Source organism: Limanda limanda, chromosome 21 (assembly GCF_963576545.1).
Source record: "Limanda limanda chromosome 21, fLimLim1.1, whole genome shotgun sequence".
Lineage (NCBI taxonomy): Eukaryota > Metazoa > Chordata > Actinopteri > Pleuronectiformes > Pleuronectidae > Limanda > Limanda limanda.
The window spans coordinates 11,793,543-11,807,449 of record NC_083656.1 but is presented as its reverse complement, the minus strand read 5'-3'; the positions used below and the strand labels follow the sequence as shown (position 1 = coordinate 11,807,449).

At 43.8% G+C, this 13,907-nt stretch overlaps 2 protein-coding genes across 2 annotated transcripts; one reads left to right on the top strand and one right to left on the bottom strand.

The window, feature by feature from the left end:
* Positions 1-510: 510 nt before the first annotated feature.
* Positions 511-5,479, bottom strand: mfsd1l (major facilitator superfamily domain containing 1-like). The gene is made up of 13 exons (XM_061094622.1): positions 5,362-5,479; positions 4,308-4,408; positions 4,059-4,168; positions 3,913-3,968; positions 3,666-3,809; positions 3,413-3,571; positions 3,200-3,315; positions 2,866-2,966; positions 2,439-2,550; positions 2,209-2,346; positions 1,819-1,958; positions 1,621-1,732; positions 511-1,501 (listed from the first exon to the last, which is right to left on the bottom strand). The coding sequence occupies exons 1-13, from the start codon at positions 5,381-5,383 to the stop codon at positions 1,361-1,363; spliced, it is 1,452 nt and encodes a 483-aa protein (XP_060950605.1). The 5' UTR covers positions 5,384-5,479; the 3' UTR covers positions 511-1,360.
* A 4,412-nt stretch (positions 5,480-9,891) lies between these two features.
* LOC133028089 (probable crossover junction endonuclease EME2) lies at positions 9,892-13,824 on the top strand. Its single transcript, XM_061095286.1, has 8 exons — positions 9,892-10,343; positions 12,007-12,128; positions 12,252-12,347; positions 12,469-12,593; positions 12,927-12,984; positions 13,091-13,206; positions 13,297-13,486; positions 13,577-13,824. Exons 1-8 carry the CDS (start codon positions 9,893-9,895, stop codon positions 13,730-13,732), a joined length of 1,314 nt encoding a protein of 437 aa, XP_060951269.1. The 5' UTR covers position 9,892; the 3' UTR covers positions 13,733-13,824.
* Positions 13,825-13,907: the final 83 nt, after the last annotated feature.

Here is a 13,907-nt window from a genome sequence, read left to right as displayed (position 1 = left end):
TGTATTCTATGTGGAAATTTGATGAAGTTGACTGACAGCCAAAGCTGAGGCAGATAAAACATTACTAAGAAGAGGCTGATGTCTTTTTGTGTCACAAACTGAGGGAAGTCAACAACAACAGTCTCACACCGACTACATGGACTATAGTTAATCCACTGCAAATAAATGTGTGGTGAGCTCCACCTACTGGTTCTAGTGAGTCTAACATGTTTGAGACTAAATTTACCCAAGAACCATGAATTATCTTACAATGTCGTGTAACATTGAAGAAAGTCAAAAACAAATCCTGGATCTGCCCCCTGATCTTCACCAAAAACAAATGTGTTCTTACCCGACCTATACCGCCTGCTACCACCAGGTTTCGTGGTCATCTGTCCTGTAGTTTACAAGAGGTAAAAATACAGTAAGATCCGTGCAGTAAGGTGTAGCAATTAAGTTGTAGCTTGGTGATGAGAAGTTAAATTTGAATGTGTTTCAGTATCAAATGAATAAAAACATTTCAAAAAGGGATAGTTTGAATTTTCTTTGTGACTTTATTCCAGACTTTGCCACATTATTTAAGAGTCATCAGGAGATGATGTATCTGTACAAAACATGAATGAGCAGATCAGCTGGTGCCATCACAGTCCACTGAAGTCAGAATATTTCCTTCAGAGATTAAGAACAGCTGATTCAAAACCATATACACAAATAAAGGTACATGCAATATGATTTCATATAATTGCAGATGAGAATATTCAAGAAAACAGTTAAGCATGCTAAATCAGAAAGTTAGCCCACATCCTGTGAGCTGCCTCATGGTTTTACGGTCACTCCAGTATGTCTGTATAGTGTTTATTTAGTGTATAGTATAGTATAGTATGTATAGTGTGTAGGTATCAAGTATTCAGGAATCCTGTAATTCATGCCAGTGATAACATTGTAATCCCTATTTATCCAGTCTATATACGTGTTGTGCCTTTTGTTTGCTTATTGTTGAAAAGTTGAGCCAACACTGAAAAGTCAAACTCGTGGCCATGAATATTACAAAAAGTACTTAATTTCAAAAATGCTAAATATCAAAAGCCATCAATTCCCTACCTAAAATAAACGATAAGAGAATTCATTATAAAGAACTAAAATACTGCATATTTACAAGAGCATACAAACACTACTTGAGTTTATATACTGTTTGGCAGAGACTTGATTTTAGCCTTTTATTCCCTCAACTGTTCCAGAACCCACAGTATGTAGAACAAAATCTGTTTTCAGTTTTCAGTGAGGTGTACAATGAACCCAATCTTGTCTGAAAACTGGAACTGGTACAGAAATATAGTTTTAAAAAGGTTTCCACTTGGTGTTTAGTGTCAACACGAAGTACTCATGAGTTGATTGAATTAGATCTGAGCGCCTCATCGTCCTCATCGTTGTTTGGCTCTTCCTCTCCCTGGGTGAGTGGCTCTCTGTCCGAGTCGCTCTCTGCCTGCACTGACTTCTTAGTCGTCTTGTTCAGGGTCCCGCCCTGAAGAAAAAACAAACCTCAGCTGAACACACTGTGCATCGTGATAGAGTCAACACACACACACACAAAGCACAAAGCACATATTACACAGCTCAGACGCAGTTTACATTCCGTCTCACCTGTCTGTGGTCGACAACGTTCAGCACAACTGAGGTGACTATGCAGCTGATGGTGTTGGCTAACATGAAGATCATCATCCTCTGCCAACGCCACAATGGAATCTTTGTTTCACTGGGCAACAAAATCAACAAAGCAGCGCAGGTAAATACATTTGGTCAGTGCAGTGCAATGAGACCGTGATCTGGAAGATGACCTACCTAGACTTGGAGCCTAAAATCTGTCCGACAACCAGATTGGACACCCCGATCCCGACCATCTGTATGGAGGTGGCCAGGCCCATGGCTGTTCCCAGGGTCGCCTGAGGTACAACGAGGGGAATGGATGGCCACATGCTCGACTGCAATACAGCACAGAAAGGAAAAAGGTCAGACAAGACACATCGATTGTATCAAATCATTAGTAGACAACAAAACTTCTTGTTGTGAATGCACTGGAATCAGATCAGTGCTCTCTATCAGCAAATAAAAAAAGTCCAGTTATAGGAATCAGTATAGAGAAGGGAAAAATGGTGTCGGAACATCTCTAATTCTTTTTGATAGAGGAAAATAAAATCAGTGTTATGTTGAGTCTGTCTGATCTGAGCTCACAGCAGCGAAGGAGTAGGTGATGCCCAGCCATATGGTGCAGACCAGAGGAGGCACGAAGCTGAAGGCCAGGAGTCCGAACACAGGCAGCGTGAGGACGGCACAGGCCACCGCAAAGATGCCGCGCAGACCCACAAAATCCTAGAACACACACAGACACACACAAGAAGGTCATGTTACTCCTACTCACCTACTTATTCTACAGTGATTCAACTTTGGAACAGGACACTTACTATGAGAATGCCCACGATGGCTGAGAGGACCAGTGAGCTGTCATAAACTGCCCCCGCGATATAGGCCGCCTCCTTCTGACTGTAGCCATCGTACTTATCCTGGATGAACTTACTGGACAGGAAAAACACAGCAGTGAGGACTTTGTCTTCCGAGTTCTCTCAGTTATATACCCTGGTGATATTCATATGTTCAGTCTGTACGCAGTTCACTCTCATGCACAGCAGAGCCCAAGTAACAAGTACAAAGACTGGAGAGTGAAAGTGCAGCTCTTGAGTGTGAGAGAACTACAGCTGCAGCTTAAGGTCAGGCTGTCTGCATGGACGGTAAAAACTTTATGGATGATATCACAATTGTGCGAGGGAGAGAGTGAGCATGTATGTATGTACGTATGTATATATTCACACATATTCAGTTGTTGTGTGTTACCTGGCATCTGCAATGAACGGAAAGATGCCGTTGTAGAAGAACATGATGGTGAGAACCAGCAGCCAGTATCTCAGCGACAGGAGCCTAACATCCTGAATTCTCTACAGACAGAGAAACAAATAAATTAGTCATTACAATGGCTTCGGAATGTACTGCATGCACACAACTACACAGAAATAGTTTTGAATATAAAAGAACAAACTTTTTTAATTGTATTCTTACTGTGCAACATTCATTTCTTGCTCATTTCCCTGTCATGGGACTATTAAAGGATTATCTTATTACATCTAAGTGACATTGGAATCAGGTTATTAACAAAAGATACTATGCGTACCACTTTGCGAGACTGCTCTTGAATAGCTCCATCGAGACCTAGCTGCTTCATCCCAACCTTGTCCAGCGTACTGACAACAATTGCTGATATAAAGCCCAGCACACATAACAGCGTACCTGGAAAACAAGGGGGCCGTGTGGCAAATGAAAAAAATACTCTTTAATGACATTTTATCATCATTAAGTCATGCCATACACCTTCGGTTGGACTTACCCCCCCAGAGGGTCCACTGCATGCCGTATTTTTCCTCAAAGTTCTGTGTGAGGAAGAAGTTCAGGACTGAACCCAGGCGCGAGAAGGCCAAGGTCAGACCGAAGGCCAAGGCCAGCTCCTTCCCTTTGAACCAGAAGGCTGTGATGCGGTTCTGAACGACTGAAATGAGGAAAAGAGTGGACAGAAGAAAGGTTACGAACATTCTTCAGAGGTGTCACTGCAAAGAGGTTTGACTGATGTGAGGCGGCCATACTGGTCAGAGATCCGTTGCCTGATCCAAACAGCAGGCGGCCTGTGAGCATGAGAGGCAGCAGATAGGGCGTCCCTCTGAAGTGGGAACCCAGGGCAAACAGGGACGATCCCAGAACACACAGGAAAGAGAAGAGAAACACGCCGACTGCACGGAGGAGGACAGAGGAATCAGTTCAGCACTGCCCCTTTGTTCATTAGGCTTTTGTTTGTATACACTGATTTGCAAAAAAAGTTATAAATTTACATACAGCGGTTTCCTAATTTGTCAATCATGAACCCAGCGATGATCACCACTACTGCATTCCTGTTGATAGAGCAAACAAAAATAACGGAATCTCTCCTCTGACAAGCCATTCATCAGCTTATGTGCAGTTCAATGTTCGTGTGTACATACGTCCAGGCATAGATAGCATAGAGAAGATTGTACTGCTGAGGGTTCATCCCCAGTCCCACCACACAGTCCACTGTCCCATTGATCACAGTCGCATTGGAACATGTCAGGTTCTGTCAAATAAAGAAGAAAGGCGAAGATAAGTTAGCGTCTGGCTCACAACAGATTGAGGGCAGATGTTGAAATTGGACCACAAATGTACATGTGAGGAAATGACTTGATACTCATTGTAACTTCAAGCTGTTATTTTACCCCTTGGAACTGATCCTGCAGAACGCTGGGGATGTCGAAGCAGAAGTAGGAGCCAAACGTCAGCAGACAGTTGAAGAACAGCACACCGAAGCGATAATACGCTGGAAAAAGTAGCAGAGGATGGGATGACTGGTTTTCTTGGCTTATCTCGCGTAACTCACTACAATAATAATAAGTCAAAACAAGAGTATTTCAGCATTTCATCGTACAAGAAATTTTCCAGACATTTATATTTTGTACCAAACATTATCTAACGGAATTCAATTTAACATCACCATCCAAAAATGTGTATATTCACAAAAAATGAAACAAATGTTTTAAATTTCTCTGAAACTCCCAAAACAAAAGAGGCCCACCTAAAAATACTAAATGGGGCGTAACCATTCAGTGACTTGTGAAGACAGAGATTTGATGCTGATAACAAATGTGTTTTTATGATAGAAACTCAAGCACAACTTGAAACCTTCTTCCAAAAAGGAATTTATTTATGGACTCATCGTGGACAATGGACTACATTGGTAAACACTGGTTTACACAAAAAGCATAAGCCCTTTAATTTAAACTTAACTATTCTTTTATTATTTATTATTCATTTATTGATTTAGTTCACGTCTGTTTTGTCTCTTGCTTATCGCTTTATCTATACAGCTGCATCTGATCATATCAGATTGTTTGTACATTTGAGAATTGTTCATTTAAAAAAAAACCCAGAATGAATGAAAGTGGAGAAGTCAGTTATTATTGTTATTTATTGTTGTTGTCCCTATTGTCTCCTGTTTATGTGTAGGTCCTGTGTAAACTTATGGTTTGTTAAATTACAATTAAACAAGTGAATTGCAAAAACACAAAATGTGGCATAAGGTTGAAGTAACTTCCCAGTTAGTCACATGAAATCTTTTTCACCGACACAGGGAAACTCAAACTGCTGAGCTGGTCAATCTCAGTGACCCAGTTGTTTCCTCAGAGAGGAATGTGGAGGTTTAGCTTAGCTTAGCACAAGTCTGTCACTAAAGTTGCTGTTTTAGAGATAAAACTACGCAGAAGCCAAACGTACCTTTCTCTGCCGGCTGCGCCATTGTGAGGGAAACCACTGCTCGATATAAAAGAATGGGTCAAATCACATCGTCCAGTGTTGTTTACATGAGCTGAATATCTGTGTGAGGCTGCTCAGTCTACCCACAATCCTCCGCTGCTTCCGCCCACCGCAGATCTATACACTACATGGAGTCATCTGCTGCTGCGCGATGATGATGTAGAAATCTGCGCAAAAAGCGAGAGGCAGACATGCTTTGTGAAAACTTTATTTACAAAAATATAAATGAGTAAAATGGGCATTTCATACACTGCAGATAGATATTTTATACCCACACACATTGTAACTGTCAGCAAAACCGGCCAGTTTATGCAGACTGTTTTATTCTTTTATTTTAGGGTTGGGCTATATATTGTTCTTATGTTCAACTACGGTTTGGGTTATTTTCGTTGTCTTTTATACGTAGCGACTCCCCTCGCATAGTTACCTGCAGCAAAGGAGCGGACGGTTTTATTCGACACACCTGATCCCTCGTTTCCGCCCCAGTGCAATAAAATCCCTGCCGTCAGCCCGGCACAGATAGGAAACCAAACCGGACGCCAGCTTTGCGGCATTTCTCGGACCGAAAGAACCATCCAAACAACTTTAGCTTAACACCCCTCGCCAAGCGGAACGAGGTAAGGAAGCTGGTCCCATTTACTTTGCTGCGGGTAGTGCGGAAGGGAGTCGCTGTCACGTTAACGAGTCAGATGTCTCACGTGGCGATTTGTTTGTTCATTGTATTTTAACGTTCGTGTTTGGTTTTAATGATTAAAATCTTTGTAACTTGTAACTGTCATTACAGTTTTACGGTGTCACTACGGCAAACCAGATGTGAGAATAAAGAGCCGTGTACATCAGTTCAAGAGACTCAGCGTTTGTGTGGAGAAGCGGGGGGGCCGTTACAGTAAAACTCGAGGCTACAACGAAACGTCTTCCTGACTCGTGTCGTCACCCGAAGACACAAAACTTACAAATCGACCGTCAGACAAGACCGGACAACGCATCAAAGGCGCACGCACGAGAGAATATATGCAAATTTAATGAAGCATTTACATATGTAAATACAAAAATGTTGTGAACTTTCCTGCTTTCTTGAAGTCAAAACTGATCACTAAATAATGATGATGATTTTAACGACCAATGGTAATTGTGTGTGTCATGTTGCAATTAACATTATTTATTGTTGTCTATGAGGAGCGTAAACACTGTTTAAATTGCCTAGTATAATTTTCTAAGCATACTTACAGCGCATCCTCTTTTGTTTGTGCCCATCTTACTTAGGATATTTAGGTTGCATCTGTTTTTGTGCTAAAACTCTGAGTATTCAACTGTTTTGCAAATGTCTGGTATAAGAAATAGCAGTTACTAAATTAAAGCGACTACTTGCAGAGGTTCTATTCAGGCACACTGCATATCACACCTAAAGATTAAGGTCCGAAGGTCAAATTAACAACGCAAGCAAAATAAAATGTCACTTAAAGCAGCAGCAACAAGTAAATCAGTTCCCATGCATCAAGACAGACCAGGCTCGCGGCAAAGAATAATTCCTGAGAACATCCGAGAGCTGCATAAAAATACTTTCTATTCGGCCTATGAGTCCTGGAAATTGTCAGCAAGAGAAGTTCGGACTGAAATGAAAAACTACTGCTCTCCAGATGACCTCGATAAAATCCAACGAAAAATTTGCACAAACCATGATGTGGTGAGCCATCATTATGAGGCACTTGTATGCAGCCAAACCACCACCCCAGATATCGTTGGTAAAATGGACACCTGCTCTGCTCTGACTGAAGAAATTCTTGCTCTTGTGAGTAAACGCAGAGACATCATCGATGGCAACTATAATGAACGAGTCGAGAAGGAGAGAGTGAGAATAGTGCTGAGTAAGGAAGATCATGGCTCCATATTTGGACTTACAAATACTGAAACCGCATTTTCAGAAACATCACGGAACTCAGACCAATCAAATGCAATTTCAACAAGCTCTAGTAAACGACAAGACGCAGAAGCAGAGCTCGCAGCCAAGCAAGCGGAGGTAAAGGCAACAAAAGACATTCTATCCCAGGAATCCAAGCTCAGAAGACTGGAAGATGAATGGAAACTTGAAGAGGCGGCCATGTTGACCGAATTGGAGCGGAAAAGGACAGAGAGACAATCAAAGCTAGAAGAGGAAAGGAGGAACCTGCAGCAGCTTAAGGCAGAGAAGGAAGTCCAGGTAGCAGCTGCTAGAGTAAGAGCATATAACAGTTTCGAAGATGTCCGCCAAGATGGGATGAACCATGAATCAGTCGCTGCTCACCAGGAGACCAGATATGAAGCTCGGCTAAATTCAAATGGTTCACCATCTCAACCTCGACTAGCACCTTTGCGAGCAACAACATCTGAAGATACAGTCTCTCTGGCCCAAGCAATAGCAAGCGCACTAAGCATAAATCGCTTGCCTGTACCGGAGCCAGAAACGTTTAATGGCGATCCTTTGAAGTTCACTGATTGGAAGATGTCTTTTACAACCCTTATCGATCAGAAACCTCTCTCACCAAGCGAGAAGATGTATTATCTAAAGATCTACCTCGTCGGAGAAGCCCGCAGAGCAGTGGAAGGGTTCTTCTATAGGAACTCTGAGGACGCATATACAGGTGCCTGGAAAGTCCTACATGAGAGATACGGAAACCCATTCCTTGTTCAAAAGGCCTTCAGAGACAAGCTCGCCAGATGGCCCAAAATCAGTGCGACTGATCCGTTAGCACTGAGAGATTTTACAGACTTTCTCCAAGGCTGCGCAGAGGCAATCCCACACGTTAAAGGTTTGACCATCTTGAATGATTGCGAAGAAAACCACAAGCTACTTCAAAAACTACCTGATTGGATTGTACAAAAGTGGGGCCGAATCGTCGACGATAACCTGTATAAAGCGGGGGATTACCCTGATTTCAAAAGTTTCACAGCGTTCCTGAACAAAGAGGCCCGGATATCTTGCAACCCTATCACGTCCCCACATTGGATGAACTTTAATCCCACAGTCGAGAAGGAAGCCAGATCCCTCAATTCAACTGCCCAATTAAAGTACGCCACCCGAGATGCACCTGAAACGGCCAATTATAGGGGAAGACCCCCATGTGTGCTCTGCCAAGATGAAACGCATGGCATCGTCAGGTGCCCTTCTTTCGCTGCGAAATCTTTGGAAGATAAAAGGGCATTCATCCACGAAAACCGCCTCTGTTTTGGTTGCCTAAGGAAGGGACACATCAATAAAGACTGTAGAGGGCGACATACATGTAATACCTGTGGTCGTAGGCATCCCACTTGCCTGCATGAGGAGTAGTTAAAAGGACATAACACTCCTAGATATTTAGCTGAAAGGGCCATTAAATGCTCTAGAAATCCTGTATAGCACAGTCGGTTAAAATGTTTATATCAGGATTTGGTGGGAGTGTAACTGTCAGCAAAACCGGCCAGTTTATGCAGACTGTTTTATTCTTTTATTTTAGGGTTGGGCTATATATTGTTCTTATGTTCAACTACGGTTTGGGTTATTTTCGTTGTCTTTTATACGTAGCGACTCCCCTCGCATAGTTACCTGCAGCAAAGGAGCGGACGGTTTTATTCGACACACCTGATCCCTCGTTTCCGCCCCAGTGCAATAAAATCCCTGCCGTCAGCCCGGCACAGATAGGAAACCAAACCGGACGCCAGCTTTGCGGCATTTCTCGGACCGAAAGAACCATCCAAACAACTTTAGCTTAACACCCCTCGCCAAGCGGAACGAGGTAAGGAAGCTGGTCCCATTTACTTTGCTGCGGGTAGTGCGGAAGGGAGTCGCTGTCACGTTAACGAGTCAGATGTCTCACGTGGCGATTTGTTTGTTCATTGTATTTTAACGTTCGTGTTTGGTTTTAATGATTAAAATCTTTGTAACTTGTAACTGTCATTACAGTTTTACGGTGTCACTACGGCAAACCAGATGTGAGAATAAAGAGCCGTGTACATCAGTTCAAGAGACTCAGCGTTTGTGTGGAGAAGCGGGGGGGCCGTTACACACATATTATGTTTATAGACACACATTACTTTACTTTATATACATTCTACTGATAGTTCACTTTACTTTACACACAGTCTTGGGAGCATTCATCTTACTTTATTTACAGTCTATTTGTCTTTACATACAATAACATTTGTTAGGAACCAGGGTCTGTCTGTTCCTTTATCATCTCCCAAAACTGACTTTTTACCGACTAATGTCTAAGTGATGGTTTATCATATTATTATTAGTAGTATTATAGCAGGAGTAGAAGTATCAGTATTATATCACTTGTTGCCTTTAGTGTTTGGGTTTTTATTTTGTCCTCTTATTAAACCACTTTATAACGACTGTTAAGAGGTTGGTATAAATACAGGCTGCGCGTTTCGGAAAGCGCGTCCCTCGGCGGACACCATCGAACACACCGGCGATGTAAACAAAGCAGTTACAAACCGGTGTAAACATCCTCTGGTCGCTTGTTGATGATTTGAAATGTCTGTTCTGCGCAGAGCAGACGCTTGGGAAATATCTGCATCCGAAGAGGAAACCGACATCGAGACGAAGCCTCAGTTAAACCACGATGAGATCCGTCAAACCACAACAACCAGCTCTCAGTGCGGAGATCATCCTCCGAGTTCAGACCTCAAACGCAAAACCTCACCAGCAACTAGAAGCGGCTCAGACCGATCCTCTGCTTCTCTGCCTCATCCTGGCTCCGACACACCGGGTCCGGCGAGGAAACGCCGCAGCAGGGAGGAGGTGGAGGCGGACAGGGAGAGAGCCAGGGAGAGGAGGGAGGCGAGGGAGAGCCAGAGAGCATCCAGAGCCCAGGAGAAGGACGAGAGGAGGCAGGAGCAGCAGCAGAGGAGGGAGGCTGCGGAGAACCTGAGGAGTCTGAGGCCGGAGAACTGCCTCAAGAGTCTCACTGTCTGCATTGATCCAGGTAGAGTCCCACTGTCTGCACAGATCAATATAGAGTCTGCAAAGATCCATATAGAGTCCCACTGTCTGCATAGATCCAGGTAGAGTCCCACTGTCTGCATAGATTCATATAGAGTCTGCATAGATCCAGCTAGAGTCCCACTGTCTGCATAGATCCATGTAGAGTCTGCATAGATCCAGCTAGAGTCCCACTGTCTGCATAGATCCATATAGATTCTGCATATATTCAGATAGAGTCCCACTGTCTGCACAGATCCAGGTAGAGTCTGTATAGTCCTACTTTGACAATAACCTAAATGGTCCACCTACAGGGGTGGACTGGCCATCGGGCATACCGGGCATAATCCCGGTGGGCCGTTGACCCAATGTGGGCCGGTCTGGTCCGCTATGTTGTTGTTTTGTTTTTTTTCTCTTCTTCCTCTCTAAATTCCCTCCAATTGGGCCGGCCAATTGGCTACAGAGGGCTAGCAGTGTGTTGCCAGCATCGACACATATTATTGGTCTATTGTTTGTCATTGTCAATCAATCATGGGCTGACAGGCTCAGAGAGCCCTGACAGTGCTGTCAATCACAACACAAACCAGGGTGGGGCGGGACCTCATTGCATTGGCGGTGGGAGTCGCGGGACGGGACCTCATTGCATTGGCGGTGGGAGTCGCGGGACGGGCTGCTGCTGAAACAGAAACTTAAAATGGATAATAAGAGTAAAAAACGCATCGGGGAAAAAAAGCAGAAGTCTCTGGAGGTGGAGGCTGCTAAATGTGCCAAACTGACGGACCTATGTGGTGCCGGGTTCACCAGCCCAGCAGCAGCAGGTGCGCCGGGAGACGAGCGAGGAGGACTCGACAATGATGAGCGAGTGGAGGCAGACATGTGAGCGCGCATTTTCAATTTTCAATACATTCTCCAAACTGGCTCGTTACTTGAGCAGCGGAGGTTGGCGTCGCACGCCTCTACCGACGGCGCACCTCTCTCTCTCTCTCTCTCACTCGCTGCCCCCTCCCTCCTGAGATGTGCAGGTCCCGGTGGCGTGTTTGCCGTCGGGGGGGGGGCAGCGCGAGAGGTTGGTCTATCCCTCCGCAGGTTCACCTTCAGAAATCTTGTTACGACTTTTACTTCCTCTAGAATAGGATAAGAGATAGTGTCTTATTTTGTGTGCCTATAGTATAGTGGTTATACTGTGGTTTATTAATGTTCTTGGGCAGACACAAGAGGCACTTGTTTATAGTTAAATAGAAGTTCAGATGCACTGGTCCATTACTATTTGAACCTCAGCATCTAGGGTTCAAAATTGGTAAAATTATACATTATATGCATATTGTTGTTGTAATTTTTCAGTCAGTTGAGATAAATCTTGAGGAGAAACATTTTGGGTTGTTTTGTGTCTGTATAGACCTACTATAAAAAGCAATTTGCATTTTTAATTTTAGTTCTTGTACTTTTGATACTTAAGTACATTTCAACACCAGATACTTTAAATACTTAAGTACTTTTAATATGAGCTACTTTAAATTGACGTAACTTATGTCTTCTAAATGTCTTAATGGCAGATGTGCTCGGCTAATTATGTGGGCCGGTCTGAGCCAAAAAATGCCCGGGCCGTTTTGTTCTCCCAGTCCAGCCCTGTCCACCTACCTCTATGAATCAGTGTGTTTTTTCCCCAGCTCTCCTGCAGCACGATGGCTCAGACCTCCTGCTGGGAACCCTGGCAGCCTACGAGTGGAGGTTCAGCCTTGAGAGCCAGCAACTTCCTAACAGCATCACATGGACCAGAGACGCACCTCAGGCGAGCACCTAATCATTTTCTCAACAGACATTTGGATTAAATGGGATTTGTTTGGTATTTCTACAAACACATTCTTATATATTTCCAGTTTCTTCAGTGTGATCATTAGAGTTTTGTCTTCAGCAGGGCGGAGGCAGCTTGGGTTCGCTGGAGGAGGATCAGACAGTGTTGTTGCTGGGTCTGACTGACTTCCTGGACATGGTGATCTCTGTGAAGAAAGTGAGCAGCTGTTTCTGTCACATTGCAGCCCATACCAATGGACTCTAATGATTTGGCCTTATTGTTGCATGTTTTTAATGGTGCTCATGCTCCTTGGGCTCTGCTCCGGTTGGCCCTGCAGATGCTCAACAGTGGAGGGGAAGAAACCGGGGTGGGGTCTTTTCTCTGTCTTCTTTTGGAGCGTCTCAACCGTGATGCCAGGAAGGTGGTCACTCTCTTAGTGACAGACTCTCAGCAGGATTTCAGGTCAGTGTGTCTGTGACTGCAATGGAGAGACGGACAGATGCTTAATAACTTGTGTGCTTATTTATCACCTTCAATAAGAAGCGTATTGTTTACACCCTTGTCAATGAAAGAAAGAACCCATGCTCACTTTCTTAAATATTACGATATAGGCAATAGTTACATTCGTAGATATATTTAAGGGACGGATATTTATGATTTGATAAAATGATAAAAATCTGAATGTGGTGGATTTAAAGGTGGTTTTATATGAGGGAGGTCTTTTTTTCAGCCACTATTCTGTTGTAGCATTCATTTAAACACTCTGACCTGCCTTATTGTTTTACTCACCAACAGGACAGATACATATGGTGTGCCCTCTGGCCTGGGAATAGAAAGCATGGACGTCGAGGAGGTCTGTTCACTTTAAATATGGTTTCAACTGTGAAACACTCTCCCTTCGTGTGAGAATTCTTGCTTTCTACAGAAGATGTGAGATTTCTTTCTATGCATCTTTCCAGGTTCTCGTTTACCTACAGCTCTGCAAGAATATCTCAGTGGTCTTCATGGATGGCTGGCAGGAGGTCACTAACCATGTGTTTGCCGTCACCAAGTCCTTATCTAAACGCCCTTACAAGTATGCACCTGATGGAGTTGATGTCACATTAGTTTAGTTTAAATCGAATGTTCTCTTTTGCTGATGAGATATCATCCATTGTCCTGACAGACTCCTGACCGAGCAAACAGAGTTGCCCTTCTGCGTGGATGGATCATGGGCCAGCGGAGTTCGGGTAGAGAGGGACGGCTCGGGTCTGATTCAAGTCTGGAGCAAACAGATCCAGCAGCTGAACAGAGTTAGCCCTGGTGTGGCCTCCACTGTGACAGCAGCCTATCCGTCTCCTCAGCTGCTGCTGCAGGTAGACCCGAGCGCTCCTCAGTTTGATCCTACAAGAATCAATACACACAACATTTACTTTGCCTGAAATTCACATGTTGCTGTTTTTTAGGCATACCAGACTGTGGGGTCAGAGGAGGAGAGGAAGGGGCTGCTGGCTGGTCTCATAGTAAAAGGTGGAGGTAAAGATAGACGACTTGGACCAGAGGTGTCAGCCAGAGTGTACAGGTGCTTCACAGCTCAGAACCCCCAGCTGGTCCTGGACTAATTGTCCACTTGAGCATGACATGGATGCAAGGATCTAATCAAATCTGGTTTCTAATCGCACTTTCTCCCCACGTGGCTGCTAGTACGTAAATGTTGATGTTTACAAGCTAAAACCATGGCTTAAAAATCATGTTCTCCTCCAGTTAAATAATATTTATACTTATGCAGATTCAAAA